Here is a 17,872-nt window from a genome sequence, read left to right as displayed (position 1 = left end):
TTCTTGTATCGGTAAGAATGGGTATTTGGAAGACGGTCTATTGACTAGTTCCATTTTGAGCATATTGGGAGACCCTGTTCCTATTTGTTTGGTCAGTCCTCAATCTTTTTGTACTTCTTTATAAATTGTAAGATTGATTTATTTAGGTATGAAAGCTGGTTAAACGCCACTTACAAGAGGAGATAATGAAGTTACACGCTTTAATAGAGTGATTAGCATGCTCATTTAGTAGTTAATCTCTCTGATCATCTAGCAAAAATTTGAAAGATTTTTTTTCATGTTTCTGTAACTGTTAAGACCTAATGGGCTGTACAGGACCTGTAGGGATTTAAACTGAGACTATTGTTTAAAAAAAAAAAAAGGCTGGGATAACCTTATGCAAGTTGATTACGTGCTTGTTATTGTACATTTCAAAGTTCAAAGTACAAAATTTATATTCTTATGTAATTGTAAGGATTAAAATTAACTATAGATCCGTGAGTTACATCTTAAGCATGTTCGAAAACTTTTTGTCACTTCTAGGTTCTGGCAATAAGGTTCTAGTGGCCTTACGAAGGACAAACTGGGCCTCCAATGGTTCTGAAGTCTAATGTTCCCATCATTTGTTTAAAGAATTTGAAAACAAGTGTGATCAAAAAGAAAAAAATGAAATTTGAAAACAACTGAAGGCATTAGGGACTGGATACTACGTTTGATTATGATCCGAATAGGAAGAAAATACTAATTGATTGATCAAATCAACTTTACACTGATCACACATTTGCTTGATGAAAGTTTGTTTAGCACTTTTAGGATTTCATTTTATACAATGACAGCATACAAGTTCAGATAGGATTAAGTATGCCATTTGAGTTGAACTTTGAAGTGTAATTTTATTTTTGTCTATATGACTTTAAAATGTATTACTTTAGTAGTGATATATATCCTTAAAAAACATTTGTGGGACAGTGGGAGAGTTAGCCCAAATGTAACAAAGGAGGAGTATTGAGTGTTCAGTAATCAGTACTATAAGAGTGTCCAAATATTTCTCGTTTAGGAGAGAGAAGAGAGAAAATGAGAACATGGGAAGTTGATAGAGAAAAAGAATAGATTTTAAAGATTGTTTAGTATGATAAAAAAAAAATAGGAATAGAAGAAAAAAAATATTGTAGACACTCATTCGATTTGATTAAGTAGAAAGAGAAGAGAAAATACTAGTTTTGCATGGAGTGATATTTATACCTTAAATATATACAAAATTATAAATAAGGATTACTATCTTCATTCCTTATTATACTTATTATAAGATGAGAAAATGGGTAAAATTACACACTCTCATACTTTCCCTTCAAATTGAAAAAACCACAAAAAGTATGTGGGTTTATGTCATACAACACAGTTTAATTAATTTTGGTATAAAGATTCGGTATCCGATCACCCTTAGGATACACAGTTTAATTAATAATAAAGACCCGAATTAAGTTTCATTTAAACTTTCATAAGAGAGTTAACATTAACAAAAAAAAAAAAAAGAAAGAGAAAACGTAAGAGATCCGATAAGAGTATAGAAAAATAAATAGAAAATGAAACTACATGAATTAATGAATCTTATATTGGAGTTGGAGAGGGTGAGAAAGAGAGAAAAGAACCTATCGGCTACGAGATACTGCTGTAACTCACAAATTGGAGGGTGACACAAAAGCTGGATTTCAAGTTGATTCAAAAGCTTTGCAAGTATATCTTGTATTGTATAATGTCTTGCTTTCCCTAAAGCATGCTACTAACTCTAGATATTGATGCAACTTAACGAGTGGGGTCACCCTCAAAATCTTATTATTTCCACCAATGAACTTCAAATGGTTCAACAATAATGTTCTCTTTTGCAAACTGCGGCCCAAAGAATTTCCGGCAGGGTCAAGAAAACAACAAGATGATTCTTTTCATTTGATGGATGTCGTGGATCACATCTGGATTGATAGCAACCTCATATATATACAGTTTCATTATAAAGACCAACAGCTTCATCATGAGTATTTGATTCCATTACATTAGTCTTAGAATGATGGATATGTCGACGCACTAGGCCCAATGTATATTTACATTTAAAAGCGATTTTTAAGGTCATTATAAGAAGATGACGGTGCCTATTTTTCAGGTTAAAAAAAACTTGAATTACATTCCTATGATTGGAAATTTGGAATGTTAAGTACAGGCCAATCTTTTTAAGCAAATGAAGATTTTCCTTTGTCATTCAGTTTTTGTTTTAAATCATTAATTTATTGTTCAGTCGATTTACATTATGTTATGCTTCAATTTAAGGATGTGTAGATCGCATATTTGTGGTCAACGAAGCAATTCAAAGAGGTTTCAAATCATCAGTAGATGCGAGTGATGATGGGTGCATCAAATTCTCCCAATAACAGTATATATAACACAAATGTCAGCCTCTAAAATGTTGGTTACTTGGTTGGGCTTGCTAATTGCTAAAGTTACTCCCTGCGCGCCATGGGATGGTTCCAATTTCAATTTCAACATTCAATGATTGGTGCTTTAATGTGTTGTATAAAGTAGTACAAGTGTTTATTGTTGAAATTCAAATTCAAATAGCATCTCATATTTTTGTTTTAAAATATTCATTGATCGAGATGTAAAATTTCATTTCACTTCATAAGTTTTAGATAATTAACAAAGTTATATTTAATTGCATTAACCCCCATATAGAATATAGGAGTTGGGCCTGAATATTTGGCCCAATATGATACTATGACTACTATAGAGATCATATATCATGAGTTAAGATAATATGTTTCCAGTGACCAAAAAAAAAAGATAATATGTTTCCTCTTTCCAAAAAATAAAAATAATATGTTTCTTGTTTGAACCAATGAGATATTATCATATCAATTAATATATATATATATATATATGGATATGACATTTATAACTCTATTTGGATGATTTTTAATTGACGTGACACAAAAAATAAGACATCATTTAAGGACAGAGAATCTTGATCCATATTCTATATAGGTCGAAAATACAAGCCTAAAAAGTATTATCAAAGCTAAGCTAAGCCTGAACATAAATCATAAGTGGCCTCATTATATATCACAAATTCTTGTTAGGCAAGCATGTATCACACTGTTATTCTACCATATACATCATATCACTTCATACCCTCCCTACAGCATAACCGCCCTTGATCAGTATTCTTTACACTTGCCTCAACTGCTTGACAGTTGACACCATCTAATTCCGCCACCACCCAACACATTTCACCATCATTACCACACATCACCTTATCACTTAGTGTCCTCCACATTTCATATGTCACTCAGTATCTTCCACCACCATTTAGTGTCATATAAAAGTTGGGGAAAATATTGTTTTTTTTAACAAGTGTAATATATTTTTATTTTATTTACTAAGTAAAAGACTAAAAATCATTCAAATGTGTATACAATTATTAATAATTTTATTAGTTATTTAAAGACTTTGTGTGGGAAAAGGATAATTCTTTTCTGCCCCATTTCCATTGATAAATAAAAAAATCATCCCAATCCTTATTCTAGCAAGAGAAATTAAAATCTCTAGAAACTCGATACCTCAAATTGGACCATCCTCCGAAAGGAAAAAAATTGGCATCCCTTATTATATATGTCCCACCATAAATAATAACTAAGCAACCAAATGAATCAAATTCTTCTTGGCTAAGCATAATCCGTATACCATACCCCTTTTTAACTTTAAATATTTGTTTGTGGCTAGGGGCTTCATATTTTGTTTGCCACTCCTTTTTTACTATATATATTGGACTATAAAGAAATCTTACATTATATTTTCTCTTTTATTTTTAATAACAATTGACACGTGCAGTTTACAGTGACTTTTGACTTAAGACTGATGTCAATAAATAAACTCTGAACTTAATGAGATATAAAACCACCACAAATTACAGGTATTGATGATATCCGCACCAAAATGGTGCCTATCAATTTTTTCCTGTTTTAATAGTTAAAGAACTTCCACAGTTCCGCGTCTACATCCACATCCAATTTTAATTTTAATTTGTTTGGCAATGGAAACATTACTAAATATGCAAATTTGGACTTGCAATATGAAAAGGTTTTAATGATTCAACTGAGAATAAATTCTCTATCAACCAACTGCGGTTAACAATTATTATGAATATGCACTTAACTATTTTTTGTGGTTCAGACACGCTTTTGATTTCATGATACGCAAATTACTGTATGCATATTCTAAAAGAACACATTTCTTTTTTTGTACGTTTCATAAACTTAAAGAAGAATTACGTAAACGAGTAATAACAGACAGCTAAAAAGATTTTCTTTACAAGACAGATAAAAACTTTTGACGTAATCTCATTCCCAATCTCTTTTATTCTTAAACATTTTGTTTTGATAATCACTAAACGACATGGAAGAGATACAACCAAACAGAGTAGAGGAAATAAGAATACAGGACAGGGCAGAGTAAATAAAACATGCTCTTTCAACATCCGGGGTATGAAAGAGACGTTGCGGAATCTGTGGCGAGGCTTTGGTACGTTTGAGATTCGTGATATAGGCCCCAACCTCTTTACATTCCGATTCGACGATAAGCAGGACCGTGATCGAGTGCTGTTGGGAGGCCCGTGGAACTACAACCATTTCGTTCTGGTGCTTAAGGTTCTGGAGGTTGATGAAAGCCCCTCGCAGGTGCCCCTGGATCGTGTTCCTTTTTGGGTCCAGGTGCATGACATGCCGGTGGGACTTCATACGGAGGAGGTTGCCCGCTCTCTAGGGGTAGCGCTAGGTGGTTTCATGGATTGGGACCCATCGGAGCGGCGTGGTCATGGAGCTTTCCTCCGGGTTAAGGCATCGGTGGATGTCTCTAAACCACTGTTGCGTTTCAAGCTGTTGGGTCGAGGGCACAAGGAGCCCTTGCGAGTTACCTTCCGGTATGAGAGGTTAGCCAACCTTTGCTATCGGTGTGGGCATATGGATCACTTGGTGAAGCATTGTCGCAGCAAGGACAGGGGTCCTTTCCCTTTCGGGCTAGGTTTGAAAGTTGAGCCAGCAGACTTGTCTTCTCACAGGAAGAGAGCTTCCTCCTCGGCATCCTCTCAGGTGAGCGATGGTGGTGGCCCTTCTTCCGGGGCAGTTCCGGTGGCGCCGAAGGGTCCTGCACCGGGAGAGAAGGTTGTGCGTGGCGATGGAGGATCCATGGAGGTGCATGCGGCGCATGATGAAGGTGGAACAGAGAAGTCACGTGTTAATATTCCTACCCAACAAGTTGCTTGTGATGCTACCTTTCCTTTTGTGGAACCTCATGCAGATGTTGTTGGTAAGAAGAGGAATGCAGATGCTATGTGTGATGACGTGGTTGCACCACCACTCAAAAAAGTGCTCTTTGATGCTATATCGGCGGAGGCTGTTGAGCAGTCCCGCCGCGCACAATGAAACTAATATCATGGAACTGCCGTGGGCTTGGGAACCCAGAGGTAGTGCGGGCTTTAAAACAGCTCATCCATAATGAAGATCCTGATTTGGTGTTTTTGATGGAAACTCGTCAGAGGGCGTTTGAGATGCAGCGTAGGCGTGGTTGTGGTGTTTTCTCTGGTATCTTTGCTACTGATTGTCGACAAGGCAGGTCCCGTGGTGGTGGTCTTTGTCTCTTGTGGAAATCAGAGGTTGATGTTCGTATTCTTTCTTCATCTGCGAATTTTATAAATTTTTTGGTGTCAGTGGAGGTTTCTGATTCAGTGACGCAGCTGATTCAGATTACAGCTGTGTATGGTTTTCCTGAGTCTCAGAATAAATGGAGAACTTGGGAGTTGGTTCGATCTATGAAACCAGTGGATGATGTTCCTTGGTTATGTTGTGGCGACTTTAATGATGTTTTATCTCCAGCGGATAAGCGAGGGGGAAATCTGGTGGATCTGGATCATCTTCAGATTGTTCATGATTCATTGTCTTTTTGTGGCCTCGAGGATGTTGATTTCTTTGGTCTCCCATTCACATGGAGCAATAAGCGACCGGAACCAGGTTCTATTGAGGAGAGGTTGGATTTTGCACTGTGTAACCGTGTTTGGCGAGAGGTTTGGAAATTCTTACAGGTTAAACATCTGCCTAGATTCCAATCGGACCACAACGCGATCCTGGTTTATTTTGATGTGGGTCGTGGGATGGAGGATGGTGGTCGGCGGCGCTAATTCCGTTTTGAGCAGCTTTGGTTATCTGAGATTACCGAATGCCAGGAGGTTGTGGTTGCGGGTTGGGATAGGCATGGCCCAGATATTTCCACACGGCTCAGGAGCTTGGGTACGTGCTTGGGTGATTGGGGGAGGATGAAATTTGGGCACTTCAAGCGTGGTATTCGTCGGCTGCAGGAGAAATTACAGTCGTTGCAAGCCCAACGCCCAACTGAGGAGGTTCTACGTGAGGTCTTTGACACAGAACAAGAGCTTGATAGTTTGATGTCTATGGAAGAGATGTGGTGGAACCAACGGTCCCGTGCCTCGTGGCTTGAGTATGGTGATCGTAATACTCAATTCTTTCACCGGAAGGCTACGCAGCGTGCACAGCGGAACCGTATCTTGAGGATCCGTGATGATAATGGTCACAGTTTTGATCGACAGGAGGATATTGGGAGAGTTTTAGTGGATTATTTTCGGAGTTTGTTTCATTCGGCTTCCCCCTCGCGGGTGGATGAAGCTACTGATTTGGTTCGTGGCCGGCTTTCTGATAGACATAGGCAGATTCTGTCTGGTCCCTTCACAGCTGAGGAGGTTTTGTTCTCCCTCAAAGGAATGCATCCCACCAAAGCTCCAGGTAGTGATGGCTTCCCTGCTCTATTTTATCAGAAATTTTGGCATGTGGTTGGTAATGATGTGTTGGCTACTGTTCTTGCTATTCTTAATGATGGAGCTTCCCCGGCATCTCTGAATCATACCTTGATTGCTTTGATACCGAAGGTGAAGAAACCAAATCATGCTAGTCAGTTGCGCCCGATAAGTCTTTGTAATGTGATTTTTAAATTAGTGACCAAGACTATTGCAAACCGGTTGAAGTCTGTGTTGCCTGATATTGTGGGGGAGTCTCAAAGTGCTTTTGTGCCTAACCATTTGATCACAGATAATGCTTTGGTGGCCTTTGAGTGCTTCCACTATATGAAGAAGAAAATTATGGGGCGGAAGGGAGTCATGGCTTTGAAGCTTGATATGTCCAAAGCTTATGATCGTGTGGAATGGATTTTTTGGAGATGGTGTTGGTGAAGATGGGATTCCCGGACCATTGGGTTCAGCTTCTTATGCGATGTGTTTCTACTGTGACCTTTTCTATTTTGGTTAATGGTCGACCGTCCCCAACCTTTACTCCGCAGAGGGGGTTAAGGCAGGGTGATCTGTTGTCCCCCTATTTATTTATTCTTTGTGGGGAGGTCCTATCGGCTATGATTCAGCGGGCCTTGGAGGTGAGATCTCTTAGTGGTATTAAAGTGGTGCAGGGTGCTCCTGTTATCTCTTACCTGTTTTTTGCTGACGATAGTGTGATCTTTGCCCGAGCCACAGTGGAGGAGTCAAATGTGGTTAGATCCATTTTGGCATTTTATGAGGATGCTTCTGGTCAGAAAATTAATCTTGACAAATCTCAGCTCTCTTTTAGCCGTAACGTGCCTACTACCAGAGTTGATGAGCTTGTAGAGCTTTTGGGAATGAAGGCTGTGGAGAGTTATGATAAATACTTGGGGCTTCCTACCATTATTGGTAAGTCGAAATCACAAGTTTTTGCTTTTATCAAGGATAGAGTATGGAAGAAGCTCAAAGGATGGAAGGAGAAGGTCTTGTCCAAAGCGGGTAGAGAGGTTCTCATCAAATCGGTTGTGCAATCTATACCTGCTTATGTTATGAGTTGCTTTGCTCTTCCGAATTCTCTTTGTGAAGAGATTGAGGCTATGATTAGTAGGTTTTTTTGGGGTGGTGATGTGGAGAAGAGGAAGCTTCATTGGATGAGGTGGGATCGTTTGGCTCAACCGAAAGGTTTGGGGGGCCTTGGGTTTCGCTCTTTCAAGGCTTTTAATACTGCACTTTTGGCCAAACAATGGTGGCGGATGATGGTGGTTGAGGACTCCTTGATGGCGCGGGTTTTCAAGGCTGTATACTTTAGACGCACGTCTATCCATTCGGCAAAGCTTGGTTTTCGACCAAGTTATGTGTGGCGGAGCCTGTACGGTGCAAAGTGGGTGATAGATGAGGGTTGTTATTGGAGAGTTGGTTCCGGTTCTGCTGTTCGCGTCTGGGATGATCCTTGGATCCCTACAGCAGCGAAGTTCAGACCTGTTTCTGGGCAGCAGTGGCGTGGTGTGGTGTGGTGCATACAGTGGCTGATTTTATTGACCGTGGACGTGGTTGTTGGAAACAAGACTTACTGCGACAAGTGCTGGTCCCTCATGAAGTGACCATGGTGATGCAAATACCTATCACCAGGTCTTCATCTGATTTCTTGATTTGGGCAGCAACACGTGATGGTATTTTGACAACCAAATCTGCATATCATTTCATTTGTCATCAGCTGCAGGTGGGTCGCCCTTCATCATCGTTGGGCTGTGATCGGGATGGTTTGTGGAGGGATATTTGGAAACTTAAATCTATCCCAAGATGCAAGGATATGGCTTGGCGTATTTGTCATGGTTTCTTACCTACTACTCAGTGTTTGGCTCGGCGTGGAGTGCAGTTGGAGCCGGTGTGTCCTATGTGTGGCGAGGATGAGGAGTCTATTGCACATGCACTAATTTTCTGTCCTCAGGTGAGCCCCATATGGTTTATGTCCTCCTTGTCCATGAATTTCTCAGGACCTCAGCCTGATAATTTCACGATGGAGCATTGGTTGGCTTCTTTATTGGACCAAGGGGATGATTGGGTGACGGATAAGGTGCTGACGTTATTGTATGCGGTTTGGGCACGCCGTAACCTGTGGGTTTTTTATCACCGCTGGTTAACTATGGAGCAAACGCTGATACGTGTTGCTGCTATGGAAGTGGTGGCCTTGGACTCGTCGGTGGGTGATGCACACGACTTATTGCGCGGGGAAAGACAGGATAAATGGAAGGGACCTGCTGTTGGAATTGCAAAGATCAACACTGATGCAGCTTTCAAAGCTGGTGCAGCAGTTGGCATGGGCATGGTGGTTAGAAATGCGGCTGGGGAAGTCTTGGCTTCAGCTTCTGGCAAGCGTGGTGGTGCTGATTCAGCAGCTGTGGCGGAGGCCATGGCTTTGAGGTGGTCTCTTGAGTTAGCGTTGGATATGGGCTTTCAAGCCGTGGTGGTTGAGACTGATTGTGCAGTTTTGCATGGAGCTTGGAATGTTGCTGCTAGTGATCGTTCCTATATGGCAGCGGTGATTCGTGATTGTGTGGATTTGTCCCGTTTATTTCGCTCTTTTGAATTTCTTTTAATTCATCGTACTGCAAACTTGGTCGCAGACTTTTTGGCTAAGTTTGCATTGTCTTCTTTTTGCAATGTTTGGCTTGAAGAATATCCTCCGGGTTTGGAGGGTATTCTTATCTCTGATGTAAGTTCAAGTTCTTCTTAATAATATGAGCTGCTTATGGTAAAAAAAAATCACTAAACGTTGAAAAAAAATCGATTGTAAGCAAAAAAAAAGAAAAAAATATCGATTCACAAAAAAAAAGTTAAAAAAAAAGATAATCACTAAAAAACAATAGAAATTTTGTTACAAGTGAAGTAAAATAAATAAAAATAAAAAATAAAATGTGTTAAAATTCAAATACTAATTTTAATTATAACATTTTCATATTTTTCAATATGCTTAAAATTTATATTTGTAACCATTGAAAATATATAGCTCCATTATTTGACTCTCTTAAAAGTTAAAACCATAGTTGTAAAAATCAATGGCCGGTCAAAGCAGTTTAATTAGTTTATTTGAAGCGAAAATCAATGAGAAACGACCAAATTGGGTTGAACCGCTGAAAAATAAAATAAAACCACAAAAAAATTATTTTTATTTTAAATATTTAATAAAATTATATTTTATTCAATTAGAATATTAATGATAATTGGTTTAATGGGTGCATGCGTAATTCCCTTAAGTAAGATTTTGAATTTAAATGTGTAAATGAGAAAACACCCTCATTAACAAGATTAACTTAAAAAAAAGTTTTAACAAGATTGAGTCATGTCTACAATACATGTAAGAAAAAAACAATCTGAACAGGAACTTTTCAGTTGATCATGGCAGCCCCGAATGGCAGTTGATTTATTTTATTAATTAATTGACTGAAATTAGGCACAAAAATGGCAACTAAATCTACTTTTTACTCGGTCTGTTAGAATTTGCCTGTTTTAAACCAAACCACTCACGGTGGTCGCACCGCAGTAATTAAAATGCGTGCCTATCACTACGCACACCACGTGCACCCATCCGACAGTGTCAAACCACACGTGTTTCACTCACGAACACGAGGGTGTACTTCCATCGACATTCTACCTCTGCCATTGTTGCCAATTTCAGAACCTTCTCAATTCCTCAATATGCCCTTTATTTTTCTTTTTAATTACACACTAACCCACTCAACATTAATTCTTTCTTGTTTATTTTTTTTAGTTAATGTTTTATTGAGTCAATTTTTTTAAATGTGTATTTTTATTAAATTGTTCTCACAATTGCGATTTGTATGTTTTATTGTGCAAAATGCTCAACTTATTTAATGGTTTTGAGTACTTTTGAGTGCCTTTTTAATGTGTGTCATCTTTTAATAAACTCAACGGGCATTGATCATTTGATCGTAATCATAAAATATTGTTGTTTGAATTTCTAGGTTATAAGATTGATTTTTAAGAGCCGCACTTTTGAGAAGATATTTAATTTTTGCCACACACATACAAATCACAATTGTGAGAACAATTTAATAAAAATACACATTTAAAAAAAATAGTTTAAGAAAAAACATTAAAATAAGTAGATGTACCCAAGTCTCCTCATCAGTAATCAGGATTTGACAAAGTCTAATTCTTTTATTCCTTATTTTTCCAAAGTCTTCCTGAACCTAGAGAGGAATCACACCGCTACCCACGCTCATATGACCCATGCTCCACGGCATGCTATCACTAAAATTAAAGACTTATGTGTGAATTTCAAACTATTTGATGAGAGTATTAGAAAAAAAAGGTGTTAAATTAGTGTAGGTAGCTAACATTTTTCGTAGTGATAGATAGAGAAATTTAAGAAATTAATCATCTCCCATACTTTTACTAGCTAGCACCTTATTAGCTAGTTCATATTATTTCATTCAATACGTCTATGAAAAGCTATGAAAACATTTGTCCTCTTATTATAAAACTAAAGAATTGGTTGCTGCATTATATGTATTGCCATCTTTCGGTCAAAATCAAGCGCATACCAACAAAGTTTTTTCCTTCTTCAAAAAAAGTCTCGTGAGACAGCATCGAGCGTCAACGATCTAATTATCTAAAATATAGCCGCATTGAATTTTGCAATTAATTTTTTTTGGTTACAAATGAGAGGCTACGCCCCAATTTTTCAATTAATCAACTTTTATACATTTACCCAAATGGTTTATTTATATTCTAGAAATAAAAAGGAAAGAACATAATTCAAAATGGTAAGAGTAGATCGATATCAATTATTACTCGTTTGGTATTCAAAATTTAATAAAACTAGTTGAGTTTAATGGTGGTGTATTATAAAAAAATAAAAATAACAACATAATATTTTTATTAGATTGCACCTAATAGATGGAACAAGCCTCCCACATAAGGGAAGTCATCCACACCTCAAAAATCCCTTGTTTGGTAGGCACAATACAATAAAATAAATTGAGTTTGATGGTAGTGCACAATCGGTGTAAAATATTTTTACACAAATGTTCAACAATTAAATGTAACATGTTATAAAATATTTATGTTCATTTTTATTTTAATTAAATTTAAAGCATATATCTTCTAATTTGACTGTCCATAATTGGATATCTATGTAAAAAAACACTAATGATGCAATACCATTAAATTCAAAGACATCATAGAGAGTGTGATATTCTTTTTCCTACATTAAGTTTTGATTCCTTGTGGGTTTTTCATAAGGATGTTCTAATGAGGCTCATTCTTTATGTTTGTTTTTTCATGAGGACAAGATATGTGGTTCAGTCTAAGGTTCTAAGGATTCTTCTACTTAATGAGGGGTTGTCCTCGTGTACTTATTCATTCAATAAAATGTGTTTTCTTGTTGAAAAAATAACGTGATAGATTTTTATTTAATTTTGTGTTAGAAGTAGATTAAATCAAAACAGGATATGATACAAAATTAAATAAAATTTCCCTTCAAATAAAATTTTCATGATATTTTTAAATTTATATATATTCATATATTTAATCTATTAAATTTAATTTTTTTCCTTTTCTTTTATAAATTAGTTTATATTTTTATGTTAATAAAAATTAAATTATTTTAAATAATAAGTCTAATTAAATTAAAACTGTAGGTAATTAATTGATTTCATTTTTGGTACATCGGAAAAATAAGTTACACCATCTGGGGATCGATCTCTGGACATTCTCCTCCCCAATCTATATGTCCCCAACTCTGACCACTTGAACTATCATTCGGAGACAATTGATTTTAATTTAGTAGTAGCAAATGATAAGTATAAAAATTAATTAAATTTTAAAATACTATCAAATTGTTTATTTTTTAAAAGTTTGTTTATATTTATAACAAAATTATAAATATAAAAATAGTTTTAATCAAGTAATAGCAGTGACACAAAATTAGTTTATATTTACTTTTAATAATAAATATCTATATCTATAAGTGATCAGTAGTCTATTTTACTATTTGCTAATAATTAATTTATTTTTATTATTGTGACATAAGTAATAAAATATTCTTTAAGATGAGACCACGACTTCAAATTCTAAAAAATATATTATTCAAAGGCATTCAATATTTCCTAATATAATATGTCAAAAAAAAATTCCTAATATAAGATAAAGAAGATTTTTTGATGTGCTGCAGACTGCTGAAGAAGCCAAGGTGGCCATGGCGACTTTCCTACTGTTAGGGGATGCTGAGTACTGATGGAGAGGCGCCAGAGGAATCATGGAAGCTAACAACAAACAAGTCAACTGAAACTCTTTCCGTGCTGCATTTATGAGCTCAAGTGGTAAGAGTTAGAGAAATAAGTGTTGTGTGGGGTGAAAGGTTCTGTACTCCCGGGTTCGAACCCGGAGAAGGATTAATTTACTAACATTTCTAACAACTAACATTTGCCTATAAAAAAATTAAGAGAGTAATAAACTTTTTGTGCAAAAAGATATTACAGCTAGCAAGTGGCAAAAAAAATTACCTTAATCGGATGACCAAATTTTTTGACATAAAAAAAATATTGTTTTTTTTTTTCAGCAGCCCGTAAAGAATGTGTTTTCTTTTTCTTCTTTCAATATGGGCAGTCATATGAGAATCGTTCTCGAATTTCCTCCTATGCTTATACCAAGTCAACTTTTAGCAGGTAAGGTGAATAAACTGGAGAAGGAGTTAAAAAGTTTTAATATGATACCAACATCAGTAGTATTCCTAATCATATTCCTTATTCAAATATAGAAATGTCAGCAACAAGCACTAAAGAATTATTTTAGGAGCATCAATACTGCGATTCATCAAATAAAAATCGTTAGTATTTAGAAACGTAATTATATAGCCAGAATTGGTTCGAAATAAAAGTGTTTCTATTTATACCATTAGATAAGCAAAACGTAAAAAATACGCATGGCATTGCCCCCTCGTAATTTGGAAAGGTAGAAAAGTCGTGGTCAATTTAAAAATTAGAATGGGTCTTTTTTTAATAGGGAACCCTTTGTAACTATAGTGAACCCTAAAGTTGTCCTTAAAAAAATAACCAAAAATGAACGGATTTGTAAGGCAATAACGGTGTTTGTATGTTAAATTCATTCGAGTTTAGGTAAAATAAAAATTTGAGCTGATTATATTTGAATTTTTTGATTTGATTTCTTTAAATATTTTTAGCATCCGAATAAAACCGGTCCGATTGAAATCGGGTTAGTTTAGTTCATCGGGTTAAGACGTATTTAAATAAATAAATAATTTATGATGTATAATCTACGGATCATAATTTTTGATGCATTAATATTGAATTTATATCACTACAAGTTAAAAGAGTATGTAGATTATTCTTTAATAATGGTATAAAATAAGCAAATCCCGAAGAAAACTAAGCATCGGGGCGCCCCGACATCTATCCTAAGATAGCGATAACAACTATTGAAAGGGAAGGAGAAAATATGAGTACCAAGAGGGAAGGATAGAGCTATACACTCGCCAATCAATCTGCAACTGACAACTGTGTTGCATTTTTAATAAATTTGGTTTAGGTTTATGAACTAATCAACCTAACAAATGCGAACAAACTAGATTGATTTGGTTTGGATCATTAAGTTCATTGAGACGATCCAAACCGATCAACACCATACAAAATAGTACACTTTTGTTTGAATTTAATTTATATATATACATTAAGAATTTTTTTTTCATAGACAATATCAATCCAAACAAGAAAATTATCTCAATCTTCAGTGGTGGTGCACTGTCTTAGATGGATCTTTTGACACAATCTTGCTATCGTAGACACGACAAGGAAAATACTAGCAAATGCACTATGACGCCCAAGAGCGAGGAGAGAAAAACTCAAACACTTAGAAAAAATAATAGGTTAGCAAAATAAGTAGGACTTATGCAAATGAATGTTCAAGTTTGTATCTATTTAGCGCAATACAACATGCATGTGTCACGCCTCAGTGTAAAATTTCATATATAATGCAACGCTTGAACAATCTTTACTTGCTTAATGAATTTTTCAGATTTGTTTCACCCAACCCAACTATATGCGGACGAGATAAGTATGGCTTTGGTCATTAATGTTCACTTTGTTTTGATTGTACATTTATTTTAAAGCTTAATTTCATTTTTCATCCCTGGTCTATTATGATTGTGCGATTTTGGTCCCACTATTTTAAAACGAGCGATTTATGTCCCTCTTGTTTCGGCCGTTGACAATTTTAGTCCTTTTGTCCAAAATGTGACGGAAGTGGGTGATGTGTCCTTCACTAAATGAGCTGGCACTCAAAAAATAAATCCACATAGATAATAGATGATTTATATAAATCAATAAATATAAATTAAAAAAAAAACTTGTTTCAACCTTCTGGAAAACCATCTTCCACCTCCATTGCCTCCATTGAAGCTGTCCTTCATCTCCGTCATCAACTAAACAAGCTCTCTGCCTCTCGATCCCTTCCTCATGACTCTCGATCTGGGTATTTCTACTCCTCTTTGCTTCTCTCTGTCCAAGCTTAAATCTTACCATTGAGATCTTGTTCTTTTCCACGGTAAGTTGTTGGAGAGAAAATTGAGGGTTTCATTGAGGTTTGTGGGTCGGAAATTTCTAGGTTCCCTTGAGATAAAAAACAGAGGCGGTTCTAGATCTGTTTCGTTGAATCTTCAATGAGGGATGAATAGGCAACAAGGGCTCCGACCACTTGTGATCTGCAGGCTTTGGAAAGGATACGAGAACCACCAATCAGAATCGTCGGATTCGAAGACTCTCGGATCAGTAGGATGAAGCAGTGGGGTTCCTTGTATAGGTCGAGGGCGGAGGTAGGTCCTAGATCCGCCGCCACTTGTGATATGCTGGTTATTGTGTTCTGGGTATTCAATTTTCTAGGTTCCTTGTTTTTTCTGGGTTTCTGGAAGGGGATGGTAAAATTGAATTGGAAGAGATGAGTGAAGACAGATTGAGATGCAGAATATCAGAACCAAATCTCTGATGTTGTTCTTGTTGTGTGTAAATATTTCAGGAGATTCAATGGTGAATTTTTGTTGTGAACTTGTGTGAAGATAGTTCTCTTGTTCATCCTCTTATTTTTCTTGTTCATCTTCAGTTCTGTCTACTACTGTAATTATTTGGGATCACTACTGGTATGTTCTAGTTGTGGCAAAACTGGTGGGGCTGTTTGTATTATATTGAACAGGGTGACGTTTCTGCAACAGGGTGATGTTGTTCTTGTTTGTTCATGTAGTGGTGTATTGGTTCATAAGTGTTTCTTTGGGAATGGTTTGGTGGCTGTGTGGAGATACAAGCTCGTTGAATCTGTTTCGTGTTGTATCTGTTTATGTTTCTTGAAAATAATAATATTAATAATTTCATTTTAATTAGATTTATTGATGTGGCATCTATGTGGATGCTTTGTTGGGGTTCCAGGTCAATTAATGAAGGACACATCATCCATTCCGTCAAGTTTTAGACTCAACATTAACGGATGGACTAAAACTGCTGACAACACAAACAATGGGGACCCAAATTGCTCGTTTTAAAATAATGGGACTAAAATTGCACAATCATGATAAATGAGGGACGAAAAGTGGAATTAAGCCTATTTTAAAAAATTATACTACCTTTATTTCTATTTAACTGTCTACAGATAAAATAAACACACATATTAAGAATGAAGCGCGATTAATATTGTTAATTTGCAGAAAAATATTTGTTTTCATATTTTACTCTCTAAAATGATTTTATCTTTCGTCATTTATTACTCCAACAAGAGTATTATTTAAAAAAAAAACATCATTTAATACTCTGTTGAAATGCTAAATGAATGTATATATATAGGAATAAATTGATTTCTTCAAACTGACGATTTTTTTATACAAAAGTAAAGAAAGTATATAAGAGAAAGAGGCTAGATTCGCATTTAGATCCCCTCAAGTGTTAATTCTCACATGACATTCTCACATGACCATGTCATGTGAAGATTTAAACCTTTAATTCTATTTTAATGAAATCTGAATCCTTAATTCTATTTTAACGGACCATTAGATTTCATAAAAAAAAAAAGTAATCAAAGCTCCAAATCTTTCACATGGCATGGTCATGTATGACATGAACATGTGAGATTAACACATGAGAGGATCTAAATCCGGTTAAACCCTCATAGTAAGGAATAATAGTTATTAAACTCTTATAGTTTGACTGTTTATTTTTTTTTGTTACAAGAGAAAAACTAGACGAAAAGCAAACACTACACTACTGCGTCAAGATACAACGACACATACACAAAGGTAAGAGGAAAATTCTAGACACACAACTGAGAGCTAAGACGAGAAGCCTGTTAAGCCAGACAATCAACTACGTTGTTATTTTTGACAGTTGATTTAATTTAAAGTGAGCTGTAACATTCATTTTGAAAATCACACTATCACTTTCACAGTTTTTTTTTTTTTTTGGCTAAAATGCACTTTTGGCCCCTGATGTTTCAAGTTTGTGCAAATTCTGCCCCTACTCTATTTTTGTCGATGTTTCTACCCCTCATGTTTTCAAACAGTCCATCGTCTACCCCTCATGTTTTCAAACAGTGCACCGTCTACCCCTGACGGAGGGGTAGACGGTGCACTGTTTGAAAACATGAGGGGTAGAAACATCGACAAAAATAGATAGGGGCAGAATTTGCACAAACTTAAAACATCAGGGGCCAAAAATGCTTTTTAACTTTTTTTTTTTTTTTTTTTACAGAATTACTTTCACAGCTTACAATTACCGAGAAGGAGTTTACTTTTATCATTATCTATCCAATATTATTTATTCAAGATATTTGTTAAATAAAATCGGGAAAAAAAATTCACAGATTCTAAGCGGCGCGGGACCCAGGGTTTTTATAGGTAGGAATCCAAAATCGGGAAATAAAATAAAAATAACGCGGCAAATTGCAAATCCCCGAAAATCCCAGGGCGAAATCCGTCATTTAACAAAACCTGAAACTCCTATTTAATTTTCAACCGAG

At 36.0% G+C, this 17,872-nt stretch overlaps 2 protein-coding genes across 2 annotated transcripts; both read left to right on the top strand.

The window, feature by feature from the left end:
• The first annotated feature begins 4,508 nt into the window (after nucleotides 1-4,508).
• Nucleotides 4,509-5,444, top strand: LOC130744991 (uncharacterized). Its single transcript, XM_057597147.1, has one exon. The coding sequence runs from the start codon at nucleotides 4,509-4,511 to the stop codon at nucleotides 5,442-5,444; it is 936 nt and encodes a 311-aa protein (XP_057453130.1).
• A 2,997-nt stretch (nucleotides 5,445-8,441) lies between these two features.
• On the top strand, nucleotides 8,442-9,572 carry LOC130744990 (uncharacterized). Its single transcript, XM_057597145.1, has one exon. The coding sequence runs from the start codon at nucleotides 8,442-8,444 to the stop codon at nucleotides 9,570-9,572; it is 1,131 nt and encodes a 376-aa protein (XP_057453128.1).
• Nucleotides 9,573-17,872: the final 8,300 nt, after the last annotated feature.

Source organism: Lotus japonicus, chromosome 3 (assembly GCF_012489685.1).
Source record: "Lotus japonicus ecotype B-129 chromosome 3, LjGifu_v1.2".
In the NCBI taxonomy this organism is placed as follows: domain Eukaryota; kingdom Viridiplantae; phylum Streptophyta; class Magnoliopsida; order Fabales; family Fabaceae; genus Lotus; species Lotus japonicus.
Note: the sequence above shows the minus strand (reverse complement) of the source record. Positions and strands in the feature narration are given on the sequence as shown.